Here is a 24372-nt window from a genome sequence, read left to right as displayed (position 1 = left end):
ATACAGATATAATCGGAACCCTTGAAGAATAAATATGCTGATGTTCTGAATCCAGTGGTTATAATGTCAAGACAGGAGTCTGTTAACAGTGTGTAGTTATGAAAAATGGGAGTGGCTAAATGACTATTTGCAGATTGCATTTGTATGTTTCTTGACTTTTTCCCCGAAGAGATGTGAGAATATATGAGGTTGTGGGCTCAAAACGCAGAAGAGCTGAGAAGAGCTTGTCACAGAGGAATAGCCGGGTGAATAACATCCTGAAATCTGATATACCAGCCTTTCTTCGATATGTTGGCAGACCTTGGATTGGGATCTATCCAAGTTGTAATTGAGTGGTAGAGACAGATCTCCAGGTAATGTTTTGTGTTGGATGGTTTCTAGTTTAATTTTGGGATGTTTGCCTTTCCAAATGAAATTTTACATCAAAGTATCTCTAGGGGGGGGTGGTCCAATATTTATCTTATGGGGGTAGAGGAAAGATGGAGATCAACCTCTATTTGTTGAAAAATATTTTGAAAGTTGTTTAGGGCGTTGAACTGGAGTGATGGATGGATATGAACACCAAGGCTTTAATTATTGGCAGATGTGAGGGCAGGGCATTTTTACTTTACTAGTTAAGGGACATCATCGCAGATTTTGTACAGTTTATCGGGCAATGTGTAACATTTCATGGCCGCATCCTTTGCTTATACTGTACTGTACTGTACTGGTTGACAGACATGTCCTAGAACTCTACTGATTATTTAAAAAATCCTAAGTCTCCCCTACCAACCCATGGTGAAGTGTCCTTAACAAAAAAACACACAACAATGATCTTTGAACAAATTTCAGACTGAAGTATAGGACTATAGTTTTATTACTTGAAGATCTGCATGCATCACTAAAACATTGCTTCATGAAGATCTTTCATGCTCAGTACACTGCAATATTGTTGTATGGTTTATGGATGGCTGACATTATTTACATAAATTTCTTGCTTGACTGAAATGTTTTAATGATTAGTATTTGAATGTTAGACAGTAATGACAAAACATACTGGAGGGGAAATATGCTTATTTCACTATTAAAACATTACACTCTATGATTTTTCCCCTTTTCTGGTAAATGTAATATTTGGAATGAATTAGCATGTGATCGCATTCCTTACCCAGTTTTTGTACGTATGCCGTTGCATTGACTGATTCTCTGTCTGTATGGACTATGCACATGAATTCCCCTCTGTCTTCAGTTTTTACATCCCTCAGTTTCATTGAGAAGTTGCCTTTGGGAATCTCCTCACTGAAGAACTCAGCACGCCCTCTGAATCTCTCAGGCTGTGACTCCGGTCTGTACCGCCCCTCCATAAACAGCAGCACCTGGATTTCTTCATTTGTCTTCATCCACTCTACTTCTAACTCTCCGAGAGGAACATGGGTGTCCACTGAGCAGTTCAGAATCACATCTTCACCAGCATATGCAAATACAGGCACGTCTGCACCAGTCACCACCAGCCACTCTGAAAAACACAAGTAACTTTTTCATTTGCATTTCATTTTTAACAGGGTGTAGCAAATTTCACCTTCATGCTCCATTATGCATGTAAAATAATACTTCCTGTTCATTTCATTTTCAGCAAAATGGCAAATTCAGTTTGTTGTCCAATAAATTGAATGCACCATTGAAATAAGTAGCCTGTAGCCTAATGTAGCCACAGTAAGCCCCAGTGTAGCCACAATAAGATCCATGCTGCTGTTGGGCACTTGAGCAAGGCCCTAACCCCGCATTGCTACAGGGGGCATTGTCCTCTGCTTAGTCAACTGTAAGTTGCTTTGGATAAAAATGTCAGCTAAATAACAAATTATCATTATTATACTTCTCAAAATGTTACACCGCATGTATAAAAGGTGGTGGGGCTACTTACCAGTATCTATTGTCACATTTGCTTCACTAGACTCTTGTTCAGTGTGAACTACACACTTGTACATTCCTTTGTCTTCGGTGGTTACATTCCTAAGCAGCAGAGAGAAGTTTCCTTTGGAGATTTCTTCAGTGAAAAACTCGGCCCTGCCGCTGTACGCTGGGCTCTGTGATTCTGGCCGACTCTCTCTTCCCAGGAACAGATGCACCAGGCTTCCAGAATCCCTCATCCACAGCACCTCCAGCTCATGCAGAGGTATTGGGGTATCCACAGAGCAGGGCAACGTCACAGACGCTCCCAGCTGGACACGTAGTGGCATCGCAGGACCTCGCACGGAAAAACCTGAGACCAGAACAGATCACTTTGAAATTCCGTCAGAATGCGTGCACTGCAAAAACCTAGAAATTCCTTGGTATTCGTTTTATTTCATTAGCACGTTATGAAACGAAAAATTATTTAGAATATATGTCACATAGCAATAGGCTACATTTGTTCTGTTAATTGAGGAATAAACAAACAGGAAAATAATGAAAAATGAATTATGAAACTGAATTATTTCGGAAATAATAATGTCGGAATAGAAACGTTTTTAAATCCGTAGGTTAATACTCTGTCGACTTACAGATATGATTAATTCCAAAAAATTCGTTTAAACCTGACATATTTTTCTTATGAAACACCAGATATCGCCGTACTGTGACATGTCAATTACCTTCAGTCCTGATAGCGCAAATCAGCGACAGAAACCACGAGAGAACTCTCATCTTGATCTTCATCATTAGGTCTACATAAGCCTGGCCAAAATGCGTGGAGTATTATAATTTAGCGAGGCTAATACAAACGAATTAGGGACCTTCCAATAACGCAAGACAAAAATATTATATTAACTTATACTTTCACTTGTATGGCTCCCGCGCCTTTAGTACATGTAACACACACACACACACACACAAAACTAGTATACCTGCAGACCGATGAGCAGGAAGTAAAGCTGGGTGTATACTTGAACAACTGGAATAACTAGGGAACAGCTGAGCAATTTTAGCATCGGCATAAGCATAGGCCAAGTCAGTAAAGTTGTCATCGGCATGTCATAAACTAGAAGTGAGGCATGATTAGACTATCATTTAAATAATAGAATGTGTTATTTATCCGGTGCTTTTATCCAAAACGATTGGCAGTGAATTAGATTTAGTGGGGCCAATCCCCCCTGGAGCAATGTGGGGTTGGGGGCCTTTTTTGTTTAAACATTTTTTATTGTGCAATAAAGTGCAATACAGGGCCACAAATAATCAGACATTCAAAAAGAACCAAACAAACTAAATAAAACAAACCGCAAACAACCAGAGAGGACGAAAAAAATAATAATAAGGAAATTCAATATAATAAAGATAATGATAACAGGGATGTTTATTATGGATGACACACACACACACACACACACACACACACACACACACACACACACAATAAAAAAGAAACATGAAAAAAATAAAAAAGTAAAACTGTAATGTGTGAAATTGGTGCAGAGGTTACAAATTTTTGGAATCAATGAATGGATTCCAGATTATGTCAAAGTCAGCGGTTTGTTTTTTTAAATTGAGGCAGATATTGAATACATATCAATGGAAAAACTAAGTGTAATATTGATTGTGTTCCTTGATGTCCAATTCATGAGCATAGTTTTCTTGGCGATGATTAGGGCAGGAGAGTATCCTGCTGGATCTGTTGTTTACGTTTATGTTGGATAAGTCTCCAAATACGCAGAGTGGAGGGGAGAGTGGGATGTGGCAGCCCAAACACCCTTGCACCCCCTTATCTCTCTGACCTTCTTCACAACTACACCACAACTCACACTCTCCGCTCCTCCTCAGCTGGCCTCCTGTCTATCCCCACCACCCGACTCTCTGCTATGGGTGCTCGAGCATTCAGCTCTACAGCACCCAGGCTCTGGAACTCTCTACCCATACACATCCGCCATGCAGAGTCACTGTCATCTTTCAAAAAACTTCTCAAAACTCATCTGTTTACTCTTGCATACCCCTGACTGTTTCCTTCCCTTTACATGTTCTTGTGTCTATCTCTGTCTGCTGTCTGTTGGTTTGATATGAATTGTATGTTCATTGTAAATTATTTTTAATTGGATATATTGTATCATGGTTTCTATTTTTGTTGATGATTTTAAATGGGATATTTTGTATCATGTTTTTACCATGTTTATTTTGTATTTTGCCCAATGTAAGGTGACCTTGAGTGTCTAGAGAGGCGCCACTTCAAATAAAATGTATTATTATTATTATTTATTAAAAGAAGGAAGGGGTTGTCTGTGATGTCCCGCCAGAATTGTTTAATTGGTGTGCAATCCCATGTGGCATGCATATAGCTGTCCGTGGCGCAGGTCTGACGTACCTCAGTGCATGCTGGGAGCTGCTGATCTTCAGGCACGGGTCTGACAGGCCTCAGTGCATGCTGGGAGTTGCAGTCCTTCAGGTCCCTCTGGCTGTGTCTGGATGGACAGGCTCTGAGGCGGACATCCCCCCCCCCCCCCCCGCCGTTGGAAGCCTTGCTAAAGACAGTGGTGGCTCCTGAGCTGAAAAATGATGAGACAGACAACATCCCTTTAAACTGATTTTTGGTTTTGACTTGTTTTACATCATTTTAAATCCCTGATTAACAACATAATGAAGTCACAAATTACTCAGTACCATCACCACTCAGCACTTGAATTAGACACCCTCAATTAGGCAAACCAAGAAATGAAAGGATTTTTATTTTATTTGAATTGTATTATGTCGCTACTCTTTGTAGTAGCTGTAGTAGTGGGTAGTCAATAACACATATTTTTCTTTAAAACATTCATCACATAAATTTAATTTATTGGTTAATCTCCCTAACACTGCACCAAGAAAGAAGCCACAAATAAAACATAATTACTTAAAGGAGAGGTTTTGTACCTCCTCGGCTCAGCAGTGGCCAAGGGCTAAAGAAGAGTGTAGCCCCACCCCAAGATCCACCCTGCACCATGTCAGTTAGACAAATCAACATGATCTGCGATGAAGTTTAGTATTTCATATTTAAAGGTACAATGGGTAATTTCGAACTTCTAACGGTCAAGAGAGGAATTGCAGCGACAAACACTCTCAAACCACAACACTGTTTATCCCTCCCCCTTCTCTGTGAATGTACCGACATTGAAACACCTTTGGCTGTGGCAATTGGAACCAATTTTCAACCAATGAGCTTGAATTATTGTACAGCTATACAATGTTTTGGTACAGAGTACCGGCCCATCAACTGCATATTTTGAAGCCCGAATTTAAGGACTATAAGCACAGACAGAGGGTGAGTCAACATGTCAGTGAGCCTTTTTCAATGACAGGAAGGGATGTACAATGGTCTTGTAACAATGTTTTAGCACAAAAATCTTACCTATTGTTCCTTTAATACCTGACATTCAGTAATAACACTACCGAGTGTGCAGTGCTTCATGAGATGTGTGGACACAGGGAGGATCTTTCACCACAGAATCTGTCAAGATCCTTCAGAACCTTCATTCTGCGGAACTTTATTGCTCTCTGCAGTTCAAATTGAAAAGTTAGAGTTGAAGTCTGCAGACTAAGATGACATTTGCAACATTCATTTTTCATCCAGTGAACTATTTCTTGGTTGATAAATAAGTTTGCCAAGGATTATTAATTTTTTAAAATTTTGATCCTGTTGTGGCCCAGATTCAGATTCTTGTTCTTTGATCTCTGATGTGTGTGGACCAATAACGTATGCTCTGTTCCACATTTCCCAGGATGCTTTGCAAATTAAACCTCTTAACGTCTTAACTAGAAACTGTGCAAGATGTCATCTTGAGGACTGCAGTAATGCCGCATTGTGGACCCCTAGACACCAGAGGGACGTAACATTTAGCATGTAGCATCTTCCCATTGTTTTAAATTATTTTTCTGGTCATACACTTATTTTTCTTAAGTTATATTTCTTAAAGTATGCTAAATTATAAATACAATGGGAAAGACCGACCAAGACCAAACTTCTTTGATCAAGAAGGATTCGCTGAACATTAATATGTCAGCAAGAAATACCAAATACTTTCATCCTTTTCTGAAACGAGGTCAAATATACGGCTAGTTATTAACACACTAACTCAATTGTAAAGTATTTACACTGAATTCATATATTTGCGACGGAAAAATGCAACAAACAGAAGAACAGTCTTGTTTCATGTACAGCTAGTAATCAAAAACCAGAACTCAAATGGAAGATGTACCATTAGACTGCCATTACCCGTGCCTTCTAAGGGTGCGGGAGCACTTAATCAATGATGGATAAATGCCCCACATATGCACACCATTATGGAGCCCCCAACACCCTTCACTGAGCGCTCCGATGTGCAGCATGTTGGGCAACCGCACACTTCAGAAACTCCAATCCTAAATACAATCTAAGACATGTACCACAGTGATAAAGACCCCTTTCTCATATTCCTACATTAATGATATACTACAAGGCTCTCCACACAGAGAGAGCGGTGGAGCTATAGCACACACAAAATAAAAACGAATCCCTGGCTTTGAAACACTCTTAAATCCACTCTTAAATGGTCCTCCATGGCTGCATTCTGACCCTCTGACCCTATGGATGCTGGGGATTTTATTCACTGCGTTGGATGAGCCATGCCGTTGTGACAGCCTGAGTGCTTATGTTTCTGTGCATCGGCACATGCTTGGTACTGTTCATGCTTGGTTTATGTTTATTCTAAAAGGTAACTTACGCGTTGAGAAAAAAGCTCCATCATGTGTGTATATCAGAAAGAGTATTTCCACAAAAACGGTCCACTTCAGCCAGAGAAACACTCAGGAACAGTGTATCACCACACGTCTCACTTGACACCTGCAAGAAAACACTGATTGTACACACAATGTATACGTTACGCATGACAAGGAACAGCAATGAATTCCTTTTGAAGCTTTGTAAAGTATAGCCTTACCTGTACAAACAATTGTAGACAAACCATACAATACGATGATTCCAAAGCAGATTCCAACAATTATGTTTCTTATTCTATCTTGGGTGTGGTATGTCACATACCTCAGGAGAACCACTTATTTGAACATAAATGCGAGCCCACAAAATTAGCTAAATTGAAATGTTTAAAAAAAACCACTTTTATTTATTTATTTATTTTGCAGTACAATTAACAGTACAGTTCCCACCTTGTGCATAGTGCAGCCAGTTCCCTTTCTAACCCAGAACATGAAATCACTCTTACCAGCTAAACACTGAGAAACAGAAAATACAGTCATGTTGATTTAGGTACACAGGCAGGTCAGGGTTCTACTGCTACCCCACATTACATCTCTGAACCAAAAGTGGTGTAATACACATCTGGTCTACAGCAAAGCCATAAGGAAAGAGAAATGAGAAATGTTTAAAATGCTAAAATCATGTGAATAAGTTGGCTACTCACTTTTTAGATCCTGTGATCGAGAACCAACAGTATTTTGTGCAGTATGTACAGTACAGAATTTAACCCAGTTGAAATGCCAAAATTCTCCAAAGGCAGTGCCAAGTTTGTGAACATGTTATAATGTGCACCTGCAAAAAGAAACCAGTCATTTTAACAGTAGTATGCAGTGTTCATGATGTTGCTGTATTTCCCTGGTTGGAGACAGCCAGAGCCCGAAACAGAGCTCTCCTAACACAACTAGAAAGGTTCCTAAAGTTTCATGTTCTGTTGCTAGTTGCTAGTGTAACGAGTTGGAGATTTGCTTGAGACCGAGGTGAGATTTGAACACCGGCCTCTCTCTCGTCCAAAGAATTGCCAGACGAAGGAAGTTATTTTGAATTTGAGGGTTACGTCATTGGGGAGAGCTGTCATCGTAACCTGCTCCGAGCCTTAGCCGCGCCTAGCCGTGCCTGTCCACAGTCCACACCCAACCCTGACATGACCGGTATTTATTTACAAAACACATCGCTGGGAATTGGGACAAACAATCAAGACTGTCAATCTGGATGACACATGACTCTACTTTTTGACTATTATGTTCTTGAAAGTTTCAAAAACACATGCGGAAGCCTTGATTCTCTACCAGAAACCACAGCATGAATAGAATTTATTCATTCAACAGACACTTTTAGCCACTGTGACTTAAAAAGTGTGATATATATACAGTACTGTGCAGAAGTCTTAGGCACCCTAGTATTATACATATATATATTTGTGTGTGTCCGTGTAAAAGAACACATTTGAGATTTCTAAATATTAATTTTCCAAAAGATTAAATTGTTACAGAGATATTTTTGCATTTAATTAAAAAAAGTAACATATTACTGTAAGCAATTGACTACTTTTTACATAAAAACTTGATGAAGGCTGTCTGAGATCAGAAGCAAGGAGCCAACCAAAATCTGCAGAAGAACTGCGGCAAGTTCTCCAATATGCTTGGAACAAGCTCCCTGCTGATTGTCTTATAGAACTGTAGGACAGCATTGGCTATCTCAGAGAAGTGATGCAGTTTTAACGCCAAAGGGTGGTCACAAAAAAAATTGATTTGAGTAAGTTTTTAACTATTCTGCCAAATGACTCAAATGTAATGTAAAATGTATAGTACGTTTATTTATGACCTTTCATTGAATTATTTTTGAAATAATCCTATCTGTACACAATGTTATACGGGTGCCTAAGAATTCTGCACAGTACTGTATACTATATGGTATATGAAAAAACAAATGTGTTTGAGATAAAAGAGAAGAAATAGTTTAAACAGGTGGGGTCTGAGAAGGGGAGCGTGGCAGGTGGGGCTGGGTTTGTGAGAGAGAGGCAAGCCAAACGGAGGACCACGCCTACTGATTAAGTAGGCACACACCTGGGCTTGGCATTGGGTGGTTCTTCGCCCCGCATCATGCTTTAAAACTGTGTAATGACCACCTTGTGCATTATTCCTTACATATTCCATGTGTACCACGCACTTATTCGGTCCTGCTTAGCACTCGCTCTTATCAATTTCCTCCCAGGCATTCATTACATATTAATGTTGCCAAATGCGGTTGGAGTACACAAAATATAGACCATTTCTAGCTGCAGGACAATTATCAGTTTAAAAATGTCAACAGTAAGAAATGCTTGATTCACCAACCTTTCACTTGTATTAAAACAAAGCATTCTTTCTGACATGTTTTCTGACATTTTGGACTTTGTTTGAACTTACCCCAGCTGTTTCCACTTTCCCCATAGCTGGGGCAAGTTGGAACAGTTTCACTCCAGCTACTTTTATCCAGATAAGAATTTTGTAATCACAAGAAATTGAATAGACTTGGGCTGACTAAACAGAATGTCTCATTGAGTGTGAGAAACAAATTGACAAGCTTTCATTTTTAAGCTAAGAATACATTCTGTCTTCTGGTACCATATATGGACATAAAATCCTGTGTTATATAGGAGCCAGAAATAAATAAATAGACTTCGACCAGTAATAAATAATTTTGTGATTATTTTCACAAAATACTGCATTATAAAAATAAAACGTACCAGAAAGTGACTTCATGTATGGAGACATCTGAAATATCACAAGGATCCTCATGAGATTTATAGTACTGCAAACATAGGCCTCTCCAACAGAGCCTGCAAAACTGGTTTCAAATAATAATCAAATTAATGCAAATTGCATGGTGCAGTGGGTGGCACTGCCGCCTCACAGCAAGGAGGTCCTGGGTTTGAATCCTGATCGGCTGGGGCCTCTCTGTGCAGAGTTTGCAGGTCCTCCCCGTGTTCGTGCGAGTTTCCTCTGGGTACTCCGGTTTCCTCCCACAGTCCAAAGACATGCAGGTTAGGCTGATTGGAGAGTCTAAATTGCCCGTGGGCATGAGTGTGAGTGAATGGTGTGTGTGCCCTGCGATGGACTGGCGACCTGTCCAGGGTGTACTCCACACAGAGAGGCTGTAATGTTTCTGTATCTGTACTGTTTGTATTTATGTTTATTCTTGTTATTTATTCATTTTTCATACATCCTTGGTTATCGTTTTCCATTACAGTTCTCATTTGTCATCCCCTGTTATGTCTGCATCTGAATGTTTACCAGCCTAGTCACTCCCCTGTCTGCGTGTCCCACTATACGGTAGTTTCGGGTTTTCAACATTCCTTCCAAACTCGCGATTCTTACTTCCTGCTTCTCTTGGTAGTTAAATGTTGTAAAGCACTATTCTTACTAACTACTACTAATCTAGATATTGTACAATACTAATCCGATTAATACACTTACTGTCTGTCTTACTAAATAACTAACTAACAGTCACTTTTATTGGGTAGTTTAGAAGTATTCACGTAACTAATTCACTAACACAATCTCTTAGTGTTTCTGCACTGTTCTATAACTTCGCCTCCCTATAGTCTCTGACTATCACTACGTTGTTATGTTGGGGGTGACGGAGAGCCAGTTGCGACTAGGAGAAAACCCCTTCAAAAAGCGCACACGCGAACGTGTTCGCCACTAATACTCCCAAAACACAACGGAACTGAATACTTTCCTTCTCCCGAGACAGAGGGAGGAACAAAAACAAACCCGAAGGCGACTCAGAATAACTAAACAGAAAAGAAGCCCAAAAACTGGCTGAGGAGAAAATAAAACAACCCTTTAAAACTGGGCGAAATAGCAAACCAAACTTGGTGCTTGTGAACCCTCAGTGAAGTAGTGGACTGAGGAAATCCCGAAAAGAAAATACAACCAAGCGAAAAAAATGCTAGGCACAATAAAATAAAACCCACGAGACGCAGCTCGGGAATAAAAGACAAACAAAAATACAGTTACCGGGGACACCGTCCCTCTACCCACGAGTCTCAAATAAAAAGAACAAAGAACCTTAAAGGAAGGCGCCAGTGAACAAGAGCGACCAACTGCACGCCAACCTTACCCGTAATAGCAATCACAATAATACCAGCACAATACCGGACTCATAGAGCAAGAGTCTACCCTGTGCTTTTACCGGCTTGGTATAAGAGTGAACAGTTAAATACACAAGCACTGAACTGAAGGCAGGACTGGGTTTAAATAGTCTCCCGGGAGGTAATTCCCCTGAAGTAAATGAGGATCAGGTGAAATCAATGATCCTCAGCCCTCAGGTGGTGACCAGGGGTATTACCTCCCACCCTGACATACGTCTTCATTCTACGCAAATGTCGACTCCCTAACCCGGAGCCGTATGTTTTACATGTTTGGTAACTCCCTCCTGTTATGATGTTATTGCATCCAAAGCACTTGGTACAGATTGATTGCAATTGATGCATTCACACATACTCACACACACACACTCACACACTCACACACTCACACCAACTGGCACCAGCCAGATCGCTGGGAGCAATTGGGGAAATACCCACTTCTACACACCCACGGTGGGGGGTTAAACCCAGGAACCCTCCGACTGCCTGACAACCACTCTTACCTCCTGACCTCATGTCGCCCCCCACAGAGCATCAGAGGTTATGTTTATATGCTTTTACTTTTATAAGGCAAACAAATATACATTCAACCATCATCTTATTCTGAACAGACTCTCCAATCAGCCTAACCTGCATGTCTTCGGACTGTAGGAGGAAACCGGAGTACCCAGAGGAAACCCACACAAACACGGGGAGAACATACAAGCTCCGCACAGAGAGGCCCCGGCCAACAGGGATTTGAACCCAGGACCTCCTCGCTGTGAGGTGGCAGTGCTACCCACTGCACCATCCATGCCGCGCAAACATATTTTACATTATTTCTTTTCTCAATCTATTACCCTCCGAAGTTAGTTTGCTCATTAAAACTATTACTTTTGGCAATATCCTGTAAATGAATTTTGAGCCAGACAACCTGGATCAGCAGGGGCAGCTGATGTTTCTTCTATTCATGCTCTTCAAACATAATGGAGTAATCTCCACAAAATTACATTTTAATTGTTTTATACCAAAGTAAAATATCCCTTTAAGGTGAAGAAATCTCACATGCAGCATGTGATTAGAATGTTCTTCTAGTGTTTAATGCTGATGTAACAATCACTACTGGCAATTTGAAAGCAATGGATTTCTAGCAATGACATTATTTACAGATTTAACACCTGACTAAAAATGTTTAATGATATCTTGCGATTTTGAAATGTTAGACATTAATGACAAACCATATTGGAGGCAAATATATATACATGTTATATATATGTTTTCAAATGCTTGATTCACTATTAATACACTACATTCTCCGTTTTCTTTCCATTTTATTTGGAGTGAAATTGTGTGTAAGAGTAATAATAATAATAATAATAAACTTTATTTATAAAGCACATTTAAAACAACCATGGTTGACCAAAGTGCTGTACAAAACCAGGCAATAAAATTAAAGATAAAATGAAATAAAATGAGATAAAAAGAAATGAAATGAAATGAAATGAAATGAAATGAAATGAAATGAAATAAAATGAAATACATGTACATTATCTGGATTTCCCATTTATGTCTGACATAAAGGCCTCACTAAAAAGGTAGGTTTTTAACAAGGATTTAAAAACATCTATGTTTTGGGCAGATTTAATATGTGGCGGTAGGCTGTTCCACAACTTGGGGCCAGCTACCTCAAAGGCCCGGTCACCCCTCCTAGCTCTCCTCGACATAGGGACATCCAAAAGTTGCTGATTGCATGATCTAAGTGATCTAGCTGGGGTATACATATTGAGGAGTTCAGACAAGTACGTAGGTGCTAGACCATTCATTGCCTTAAAAACAAATAATAAAATTTTAAAATTTATTCTGTAACGGACAGGAAGCCAATGTAGGGATGACAGTGCTGGTGTAATATGCTCCGGTTTCTTTTTGCCAGTCAGAAGGCGGGCAGCAGCGTTCTGCACTAGCTGCAGATGGCAGAGAGAGCCTATATATAGAGAATTGCAGTAGTCCAGCCGAGATGTTATAAAAGCATGGACCACTCTTTCCAAATCTTTTTGAGAAAGATAGGCCTTGACCTTGGCTATTTGTCTTAACTGAAAAAAGGCAGCTTTGACAACAGCACTAATTTGCTTCTCAAGTTTAAAGGCACTGTCAAAGGTGAAACCAAGGCTTTTCGCTGCAGGAACATTTTTGGGGGCCAGGGGCCCAAAGCACCAACAATGTCCTCCAATTGAGCTGGATGTCCAAACATAATGACCTCTGTCTTATTTTCATTTAAATGCAGGAAGTTAGCATCCATCCAGTTTTTTAAGTCTTTAAGACATGCAAGTAAAAGCTGCAGTGACTTCTTGCATTGAGATTTTACAGGTAAGTAAATCTGTACATCATCAGCATAGCAATGGAAAGAAAGCGTATGCTTCCTGAAAATTGACCCCAGGGGCAGCATATATAAAGAAAATAAAATAGGACCTAGAATAGAGCCCTGGGGGACTCCACAAGTGAGTGGGGCTGTATCTGAGGAGTAATCTCCCACATGGACAGAGAAACTCCTGTCCAATAGGTACGACCGAAACCACTCCAAGGCAGCCCCCTTAATACCCACACAGTGTTCAAGGCGAGATAAAAGAATCTCATGATTCACGGTGTCAAATGCCGCTGTCAAGTCTAAGAGCACCAGGATAGCAGGCTCACCAGAGTCTGTAGTTATTATCAGATCATTAAAAACTCGTAAAAGGGCAGTTTCAGTACTGTACCAAGGTTTAAAACCAGACTGAAACTTTTCACAGATGTCATCTAAAAATGATTGTAACTGAATAAAAACTGCTTTCTCCAATACTTTAGACGAAAAAGGTAACTTGGAGATAACTAACTAACTAAAGTTAGAGAGAACCAAGGGGTCAAGATTTTTCTTTTTGAGCAGTGGTTGCACTACAGCATGTTTGGATGCAGCACCAACTGAATCAAAAACTTCTTTGAGAAGACGAGAGGGGATGCTGTCTGAGGGGCAATATGTAGGCCGCAGATGCTTAATTATATCTGAGAGCGAGGGGAGGGATATAGGCTCAAACTGGTCAAAAATGGCAGAGCACAGAGATGGAGCAGGGTCAATGGTAACACTCAATGTGTTAACACTCGTGTGGGCTAGCCTAAGAGTAGAGACCTTCTCAATGAAAAATTTAAGAAAATGTTCACAGAGTGTGGGTGAAGATATGATGGAGGATACATCACGGGGGTTAATAAGGGAATTAAAAACATTAAAAAGAACCCGAGGCTTGTGGGTGTTTTTGGAGACTAAGGCATCAGTCATCCATCAGTCTGTCTACTTGCTTTGTTGTACATACCCAGTTTTTGTACGTATGTCCTTGCATTGATTGATTCTTTGTTTGTGTGGACTATGCACATGAATTCCCCTCTGTCTTCAGTTTTTATATCCCTCAGTTTCATTGAGAAGTTGCCTTTGGGAATCTCCTCACTGAAGAACTCAGCACGCCCTCTGAATCTCTCAGGCTGTGACTCCGGTCTGTACCGCCCCTCCATAAACAGCAGCACCAGGATTTCTTCATTTGTCTTCATCCACTCTACTTCTAACTCTCCGAGAGGAACATGGGTGTCCACTGAGCAGTTCAGAATCACATCTTCACCAGCATATGCAAATACGGGCACGTCTGCACCAGTCACCACCAGCCGTTCTGAAAAACATGAGTAACTTTTTCATTTTAATTAGATTTTAATATTTTACCTTCTTACGCCGTTGTGCCTGTAAGCTAAGACAATGGAAAATTTAACCACTTTGATGCAGTAAAGAGACTACCTTTTCAGACTGTGTATATGTAAAAACAAAAAAACAGCGTAAAATTGGATTTGGAAACTTACCAGAATCTATTGTCACATTTGTTTCACTAGACTCTTGTTCAGTGTGAATTACACACTTGTACATCCCTCTGTCTTCGGTGGTTACATTCCGAAGCAGCAGAGAGAAGTTTCCTTTGGAGATTTCTTCAGTGAAAAACTCGGCCCTGCCGCTGTACGCTGGGCTCTGTGATTCTGTCCGGATCTTTCCTCCCAGGAACAGATGCACCAGGCTTCCAGAATCTTCCCTCGTCCACAGCACCTCCAGCTCACGCAGAGGTATTGGGGTATCCACAGAGCAGGGCAACGTCACAGACGCCCCCAGCTGGACACGTAGTGGCATCGAAGGACCTCGCACTGACAAACCTGAGACCAGAACAGATCACTTTGAAAATACGCCAGAATACGTGCAAAAACCTACAAAACATTTGGCGTCAAGTTTTAGTTAAGAAACAAGTATTTCATGAATAACACCACTCCCCACAAGAATAGACACAATTTCAATATCTCATCTACGATTTCGCTCTCCTATAGTTTACGATTTGTCTCGCTAGGCATACTCTACTCAAGAAACACAAGCAACAGTGCAGATTTGGGACATAGGCAAAGGTCCCACACTGCCACAAGGTGGCAGCCTCGGCTAATCTGGTCTAAATGAGTAACACTGGGGCATGGATTATTTTTTAATTAATGGTGATTAAATGTTTATATGCCGGCACCAGTTCAGCCAAATGCTACTCAAATGTTTCTGTAGTCATTTCTCAAAGCAGTTCACAAAGAAAATTATTGTTTTTTATTTGTAGTTCGTTGCACAGTATTTACATTAGGCGCCTCTAACGGAAAGTTTGACATTGTGCCATGCTTGCATCCCGATAGAAAATTTACCCGACGTATTTTGCCCCGCAGGAACCCCTTGCTTTGCTAATTGTGTCGTTGCATGTGTTACTTGCATAGCGTATGTAACTGGCCTTAGTATACACCACTGCAGCGTTTGTATGTATGTATGTATGTACAGTAGGTAGGCATTGTACTATTAATGCTGTACTGATAACAAATACCACCAAACTTGGTTGCATGAAAATAAAATAGTACATTTTTCTACCAATCTACTGTATCTTAGATCGGTGTCGGATCTTCCAATGGACATGCAATGGACTTTTAAGGCTTCTTTTTTGAAACGCAAGTTTTAGAAATTCCAGTTGCAAAGGCTTTAAACAGGAAACACAAAGCCTTTTTCTTTACTCCTTGGTGCTGTTTAACTGCAGCTAAAGTATCAAAAGACACTTTATTCTCTCCTTTAAAAAAGTTTAGTAATGTAAAATTGTTTTTTTGTGAACAACAAGAAATGTCTATCCTCACGTCAGAATAGGGTGGTTTTCACAACATATAAACAGGAGGTTTACCTCAGAAGTCAAAGTCACGCAAAATAGCTATTACATTTTTGAGGTAGTGCCTCTTGTTTTAGAGAAATGAACAGTGTTCAACCCATTTAACAACTTACCCCACTCTGCCCTGCACCTGAATCTTAAACATCATGGTGCTCTGAAATTGGGGAAACTATGAATACAAAGTGCTACACCATTTCTACATGGTGAAACCAAAATGTTTAAAAAGTAATATAGCAATAAAAATAATTGAATAAAATAATAATAATAAAATATCTAAAAGATAAAAGCTGTGAATCTTCACTTTAACCACGTGAAATATTTGATCCCTAATCTAAAATTGTGTAATCCAGCACCAAATTCCTAAAAATTTGACCTAAACAACATGGAGCTCACTGTACATATATATTTTTTTAAAACCCAGTTAAAACACCAGTTATCCCTGTACTACTAAGAAAAGACAATTTACCTTCAGTCCTGATGGTAGTGCAGCACAACAGAAACCAATAGGAAACTCTCATCTTGATATTCATCACTAGGTCGACAAAAGTCTGGACAAAATTTCCCTTTTACACACAGCGCGATTGTCTTACACCTTCTCCTCCATATCTCAGAAACTTTTAATCAAGCCCCCCTTAACATTTTACTTCAAGAAAACATTCTTTCCAGTGTTTTAAGGAGAAACAGGAATAATACAATTCAGTGCAGTATACTTCAATGCTTGGGTTAGATAAAAATAATACAATACAGTGCAAATATCATACTTCAGTGTACGTCTTCAGTGTTGTGTTTGTGCAAATTAGTACAGATACTGATACATAGAATAACACAAGATAATCAAACTGATTCATAAGGTAAACATAGAATATCATACTGATTCAGAATAACATAAGATAATCATACTGATTCATAAGGTAAACATAGAATATCATACTGATTCAGAATAACATAAGATAATCATACTGATTCATAAGGTAAGCATAGAATAACTAGGGAAAATATTCTATAGGAGTGCTTTTACATTACATTACATTATTGGCATTTGGCAGACGCTCTTATTCAGAGCAACGTACAGTTGATTAGACTAAGCAGGAGACAATCCTCCCCTGGAGCAATGCAGGGTTAAGGGCCTTGCTCAAGGGCCCAACAGCTGTGCAGATCTTATTGTGGCTACACCGGGATTAGAACCACCGACCTTGCATGTCCCAGTCATTTACCTTACTCACTACGCTACAGGCCACCCTGCTGTAGTTGCCACACTCATGAAAACAAACATTCACCCCGCAGTGTCATAATGCACTGCGTCTCCTAAATAAAGAATAAAGAAAATAAAGTGTCATTGAATTCAACAAAAATCACCAAAAATTTAACATTTTCACAGCATTAACTAAAGCTATGTTCGCTAGCTAGGCTTTCACCGGAATGTGAGAGAAATGTTCTTGAGAAATAAACATCCTGATTTCAAAGAAAGCAGGAACATGTTTTGAGCATGGGGCAGTATTAGCAAAGGGAGAACTGATATTTACAGATGAATGATGTCATAATTCAGTGTACCAATTAGCAAAGAACAATACTACAAAGTGCATTGTGGGTCCTCAGACAACAAAGGATCTTTTACATGTCACTGAGACCATCTTCATATTCCCTGTAAAACCACAGAGATAAAATTAAAAAAACATTTCTAAAACAATAACACAGATGACAAGGTTATGTGATAAGCAGGATGACAGTATATGAGCGTGGTGTGAACTCATCCCAGCCGTGGAGTTCAGTCTGATCAGTGCGCTGAACAGTTACATATTCAGTGTTAATGAACTCTAACAGAGTTCCTCTAACACTCAATGTTTCTGTGCACACATAATAATAACATATTCAAAAATTACTTAATTTGGAATTAAAAGGAAACACCCCTTCACAGGAATCGTGCTGCGTGTATAATATACAGTGCACCACAATATTATTCCTGTCCTTGAAGATGAACGAGCCTATACATTAAATATCATGAGCACTGAATGTACTCTCATGTAACTCCATCTGGTGCTATAAATATTCACACCTTTTCGGTATTTTATACACCATGGCTACCAAGGATAATACTACTGAGTCTTCTAAAGTGTGTTATGAGATGGGTGAGTTTATTGGGGGATGTTTGACCACAGAATCTGTCAATTGGTTTTAAGTCTAGAGCATTTTCATGGTGAGTTAACTAAATTTTTCAGTCAGTCGACCATTTCTTGGTTGATTTTGAAATTTTCTTTGGATCATTGTCTTGCTTAAATGAACCAGTCATGGTAGATCTTGTTTTTTCACCTTTGATCCAGCTACACTCCATTCCGTTCCAAAAATACTAGATGAGATAAAATGAAGCTTACCTACACTGCTGTATGGAACCATAGCAACTGGCCTGGGTAACATATTTCCAAGAATGATTCGCAAATGTAACTTCTTTGATGTGTTTCTACACTAGAATCTTCAGGACTGCAGCAAGGCCCCCTGGTGGACAGACTGGCTCACAGATAAATACCTCCTGCCTTTGTACTGTACTCTGCTCAGGTGGAGAGAGAGGGTCCATCTCTACTGGTTCTGCTTCTGGTGTCTACAAAGAGAAACGATATTGAAATTATACATGAAACTTCTGAACAAGAACAAGTTTGAAACCTAAATGTGAACTTAAAGGATGAGTTGGAACATCTGAATATTCGAAGAATTGCAGACGCATGGATTTTAATTTGAGTCAGTGTGGCAGGATTATTATTTTTCATTTGAAACCAAGAATGACTTTACCGTGTGTATAATAACATAATGAACTATAATGATAATTATAATGTTTATATCAAATGTCACTCAGTGAGCACTTTATTAGGTATTTGGTATTTGTTTTTTAGACTTCTGCTGCTGTAGCATATCCACTTAGCATTATGATGCATTGTGTGTTCAGAGATGCTCTTCTGCACACCACTGTCGTAATGTGTGGTTATGTGCATTACTGTCACCTTCTACTACTGTCTGCTTTGACCAGTCTGGCCATTCTCCTCTGACGTCTCTCATCAACAAGACATTACTGTCTGCAGAACTGCTGCTCACTGGATTTTTTTGCACCATTCTTTGCAAACTCTAGACCAGTGGTCTCCAACCCTGGTCCTGGAGGGCTACTAGGTCTGCTGGTCTTTGTTGTTACTCCGACTTAATTAATCAATTAGAGCAGTTGATTACACAGTTAACTCACCTCACCTGGTTACCTGGGTCTCAACAGAGAGCTGAATTTCAGGTCAAAACAAAAAGCAGCAGACCCAGTAGCTCTCCAGGACCAGGGTTGGAGACCACTGCTCTAGACACTAGTGTGTGTGAAAATCCCAGGAGATCAGCAGTTTCTGAGATACTCAAACCACCCTGTCTGCCACCACCAATCATTCCATGGTCAAAGAAATTTTTTCCTCATTCTGATGGTAGATGTGAACATTAACTGAAGCTCCAGACCCGTATCTACATGATTGCGTGCATTGCACTGCTGCCACACAATTGGCTGATTAGATAATCACATGAATAAGTCGGTGTAATAAAGTAAACATTTTCCTAATAAAGTGCTCAGTGAGTGTATAATCAGCCAATCTTGTGGCAGCAGTGCAATGCATACGCTCATGCAGATAGAGGTCAGGAGCTTCAGTTAATGTTCACATCAACTATCCGAAAGTGGAAAAATGTGATCTCAGTGATTTTGACCGTGGCGTGATTGTTGGTGCCAGACAGGCTGGTACGAGTATTTCTGTAACTGCTGATCAACAGTCTCTAGAGTTTATGGAAAATCAAAGAACCAGTGAGCAGCAGTTCTGCAGACAGTAATGTCTTGTTAATGAGAGACGTGAGAGGAGAATGGCCAGACTGGTCAAAGCTGACAGGAAGGTGACAGTAAAGCAAATATCCACACATTACAACAGTGGTGTGGAGAAGAGCATCTCTGAACACACAACGCATCATAACTCTAAGTGGATAGGCTACAGCAGCAGAAAACATAAGTCTAAAAAATTATTCTAATAAATACCTAATGAAGTGCTCACTGAGTGAGTGAAAAAAAAGTATATATATATATATATATATATACATACACATACATATACACATATACATACACACATACACATACTGTATAAAAATAAATACAAGTATTGCGATTTATTTTATTTTAATCCTGAAATGTGGCAAATATTAAACTTTTAGTGGTTCAATAGAATCTATACCAAGCAGATTTCTCAAATTTTAAATTTATTACCAAAAGAATAAGTATTCATTCCTCTGTTTTCAGTACTTTATACACCATGGCTTTGCAAGGATAAGAGTCTTCTGCTGTACTTGTGAGATGCGTGAGTATATTGGGGCATCTTTGACCACAGAAGATACTTCAGAACATTAATTCTGCACTCGTGCAGAAATCTTTGTTCAAGTCATTTCCAACCATATTAACTACATTTTAAAAGGTACAATAGGTAAGATTTGTTTTAAAGCATTGCTACAAGACCACTGTAAATCCATTCCTATCATTGAAAAAGGCTCACTGACATGTTGACTCACCCTCTGCCTGTGTTTTCAGTCCTTAAATTCGTTTTTCAAAATATACAGTTGACGGGCCGGCACTCTGTACCAAAACATTGTATAGCTGTACAACAATTCAAGCTCATTGGTTGAAAATTGGTTCTAATTACCACAGCCAATGGCGTTTCAAGGTCAGCCCATTCACAGAGATAAACGGTGTTGGGATAAACAGTGTTGTGATTTCAGCGTGTTTGTTGCTGCGATTCCTCTCTGTTAGAAGTCCGAAATTACCTATTGTACCTTCTGGTTGATTTTGAGGTTTGTTTGGGATCTTGAGAGATCCAGTCATGGCCCAGATTGAGCTCGTCCTCCCCCCCACCCCCCCCACCCCAGATCCCGCTTGGTCTCTGACACCTGATCATGCCGAGATGATGCTGGAGATTGGACTCGTCTTCGGCAGCTCTGGGTAATGAGCATTAATTCATGTCTTATTCTAAGGACAAATCAAATGACAATATTGCAACAAACAGTGAAAGCAAATTAAAGATTCAGACACAATTCCCCTAATTTAGAAGGGTTTTCACTATATCTTGATTTTATATTTAACATCTAAGAATGTACTTAGTCAACTAAAACATTTGAAAAATGAAGCTTTTCACATGGTCTATTCTGAAATATTGTAATAACCAAAAACAACATCAAAGAATATGCTCAAAATTATGTAGACCAAATTAATGCACTCAATTGAGGCAAGTGAATTTATTACAAGTAGTTTGTACTTACTTTTCTCTTTTCCGCTTATCTACAGTCCAAAGTGACGAAAATGGTCAACATATAGCACAAAATGACAATATTGCATTAACACATGCAAGATGTTCTCTTCAATTTTAAGCAATTTTAATAATATTGAGTAATATCTGAGAAATATCGGACATATATGAAGTGTACCAAATGTTAGCAATATTTCCAAAGGATACTTACAGTATGCATACATCTGTAAACCAACCCAAAAGGCCAAAAATAAAGATTCAAAAGGCAAGACGATCAACCAAAAATCTTCCACAGTTCGCTCCCCTTTCTCTGTAAAGACATACATAATAAAAACCTTACAGGCCTTGTGATTTCCAGAGTCAGCACAAGTACAAGACATTTCTCAGAGACGGTCACATTTACAATTAGTGTTTAACACTTTCGTGTCAGTTTAAATAAAATAAGTTTTCCAAATCCAGCTGTTTTAGCGGCTAACACCTTCATTTAACATTCGCCACTCTCAATACCGAAAATGAGTGCATCAGTTAAAACCCCTCACAAATCCAACATGTTAAATGCATGCGTTTTATTTCATTTGTTCATTATTATCCAAGATATCAGTTATCAATTGATTAGCTGAATTTGTTGATTGGCAGTGCAACATGTTGCCACAACTCACAACTAGATTACAATGAAGAAAATTATATTATTCTAAAACCTGATTTATACTTCTACACGTATCTACGTTCCCTACACCATAGCCCACGGCGTAGCCTGATGCGCACCTCCCCAGAAATGTAACTACGTGCCGTAGCCTCTGCGTAGATTCGACGCAGAAGTATAAATCAGGCTTAAGTCTAAAGATGAAGGCCACCTGCCTTAAAAAAACATAATGTTACAGACAGACAATTTATGGTCAAAATACAAAACCACAGCTTGTTTATCCCAAGATAGTTGTACTGTGTTGTAGTTGTTTACTTTACACGTATATAGTTTGACATGCCATACATACTGACTTGGCCAATTTACCATGTGTACTATTTACCATGTTCATGGCTGTATACAAATGATCATTTATGTGAATTGGACCTCATGCCATCTGTTTTGTGGTGGTTCTACTGAGCTTCAGTATGCACTAGCGATGTAAAAAAAAAAGAATCAGTGAAACGTTTACCATCCCATTCGGTCAACGGTTAACCATGTAACCAAAGGCAAGCTGTTCGATAGTGCGTAGTTTTTTTTAAATGCATAAAATTATAATTCTACATACTTTCATCCCGCTTCCCTATGGCTTCTGTCTGACTGACTTGACTGGCATGAAATGTGTAATCTACTGCTGTTGAGAACTTTATTACAGACAGGGTTGTGCACTCAAAATTCCGTGGTCCCGTAAATATCCAATATTTGCGTCATATAACATGATAAGACCAGGAGCAGCAGGAGACAATCCTCCCCTGGAGCAGGGCATGGTTAAGGACCTTGCTCAAGGGCCCAACAGCTGTGCGGATCTTATTGTGGCTACCACCAAATTTGCGTGTCCCAGTCACATACCTTGTTCAACATGTGGCTGATTTTATAGGCCAATTGGACTCCAGAAACGTACTTAATATTAATTTAATATTATAGGGGTGTTATAGGGGCAGCACGGATGGTGCAGTGGGCAGCACTGCCGCCTCACAGCAAGGAGGTCCTGGGTTCGAATCCCCGCCGGCCGGGGCCTCTCTGTGCGGAGTTTGCATGTTCTCCCCGTGTCTGCGTGGGTTTCCTCCGGATACTCCGGTTTCCTCCCACAGTCCAAAGACATGCAGGTTAGGCTGATTGGAGAGTTCAAATTGCCCGTAGGGATGAGTGGATGAGTGGATGAGTGTGTGAGTGTGTGAGTGTGTCAGTGTGTGATTAGTCCTTTGATTTGATTAGTCCTTGTGTACTCTCTTTGTAGCTTTGTTAAAACATTTTTTTTTATCCATTTAAAACTATATCTACAACACAATAAAGTGTGCAAAAAGGGAATGCATACTTTGAATACTTTCTGAAGCCACTGTATCCACACACTTCTCACACATAAGGGGAAAATCACCACAGATGTTTTCATTGAGATACAAAATGTTTTTACTGTACTCACCTGCTTTCAGAAACACTTCTGTTGCTAGAGCAACTGAATTAATGACACTTAAGGTAGAACCAAACCCGTACACTAGGATATGAGCTACATCTGAAAAGCAAGGAGGGCAGTTTGAGTATGCAAAAATGATTAATTACATAGACTGATGTGTTAAATGTAGTGGTCATTATGTCACTCTATCCTGGTTTTTACTAGTCATGCAGTTACTCCTGATACAGAAAAATAATTTAAAAGAAAGGGAATGACAAATCATTGTTGTTGTTTATGTGGATAAAATAGGAATCAAAACCAGTCCAAAGTCTATCAAGCTCCACAATCAATGATAAAAAGGCATTTATCAAATCATACTGTACCAGGTAGCTCAGTGTTGTGCTGAAAGACCACTGTGGCAGTCATGACGTAGAGGAATACATTGAAACACATCCATGCAGGGAGTTCTGCAGTAACACACATATCAGCTCATTAAAGTTGTGAACAAAGCATTTTATTTTTACACTTTTTCTGCCCTATTTTTCATGATTTAGACAAGGAGAAAGCAGAGGATTTATCAGGAAGGAAGGTAGATAGGTAGGTAGGTGGTTGGGTAGTGTCGAGGACCCGGCCCTAGGCCCCCCTGATGAGAGATTGACGGGGGATGGGTTAGAAAGGAATGCATTGTTAACCCCTCGCACACGCCATCGAGGTGGTAGTAAGAACGCCCGTAAGAAGAAAAATATGTGGTTCAGAGAATGAGCAGCCATACTTGTCAGTAGAGGAGTCTGAAGTCGGGGGACTTAGATTTAGGGTTTTAAGGAGCAAGGTTAAAGTTCTGACTGAGAATACCCCAACCCTACAGGGGAGGGGCACAATGCCCGGCTAAAGAAAAACAAAAATAAGGAAAACGGAAGGGATGTCAATACCGAAAGAAAATTAATGATTAATG

At 39.7% G+C, this 24372-nt stretch overlaps 1 protein-coding gene across 1 annotated transcript; it reads right to left on the bottom strand.

Moving 5' to 3' along the window:
• Positions 1–1892: 1892 nt before the first annotated feature.
• On the bottom strand, positions 1893–23846 carry LOC133141606 (putative butyrophilin-like protein 10). Its single transcript, XM_061262170.1, has 5 exons — positions 23804–23846; positions 14691–15032; positions 14218–14506; positions 4307–4487; positions 1893–2198 (listed from the first exon to the last, which is right to left on the bottom strand). The coding sequence occupies exons 1-5, from the start codon at positions 23844–23846 to the stop codon at positions 1893–1895; spliced, it is 1161 nt and encodes a 386-aa protein (XP_061118154.1).
• Between the last annotated feature and the right edge of the window lie 526 nt (positions 23847–24372).

This window comes from Conger conger, chromosome 12 (assembly GCF_963514075.1).
Source record: "Conger conger chromosome 12, fConCon1.1, whole genome shotgun sequence".
In the NCBI taxonomy this organism is placed as follows: Eukaryota; Metazoa; Chordata; class Actinopteri; order Anguilliformes; family Congridae; genus Conger; species Conger conger.
Note: the sequence above shows the minus strand (reverse complement) of the source record. Positions and strands in the feature narration are given on the sequence as shown.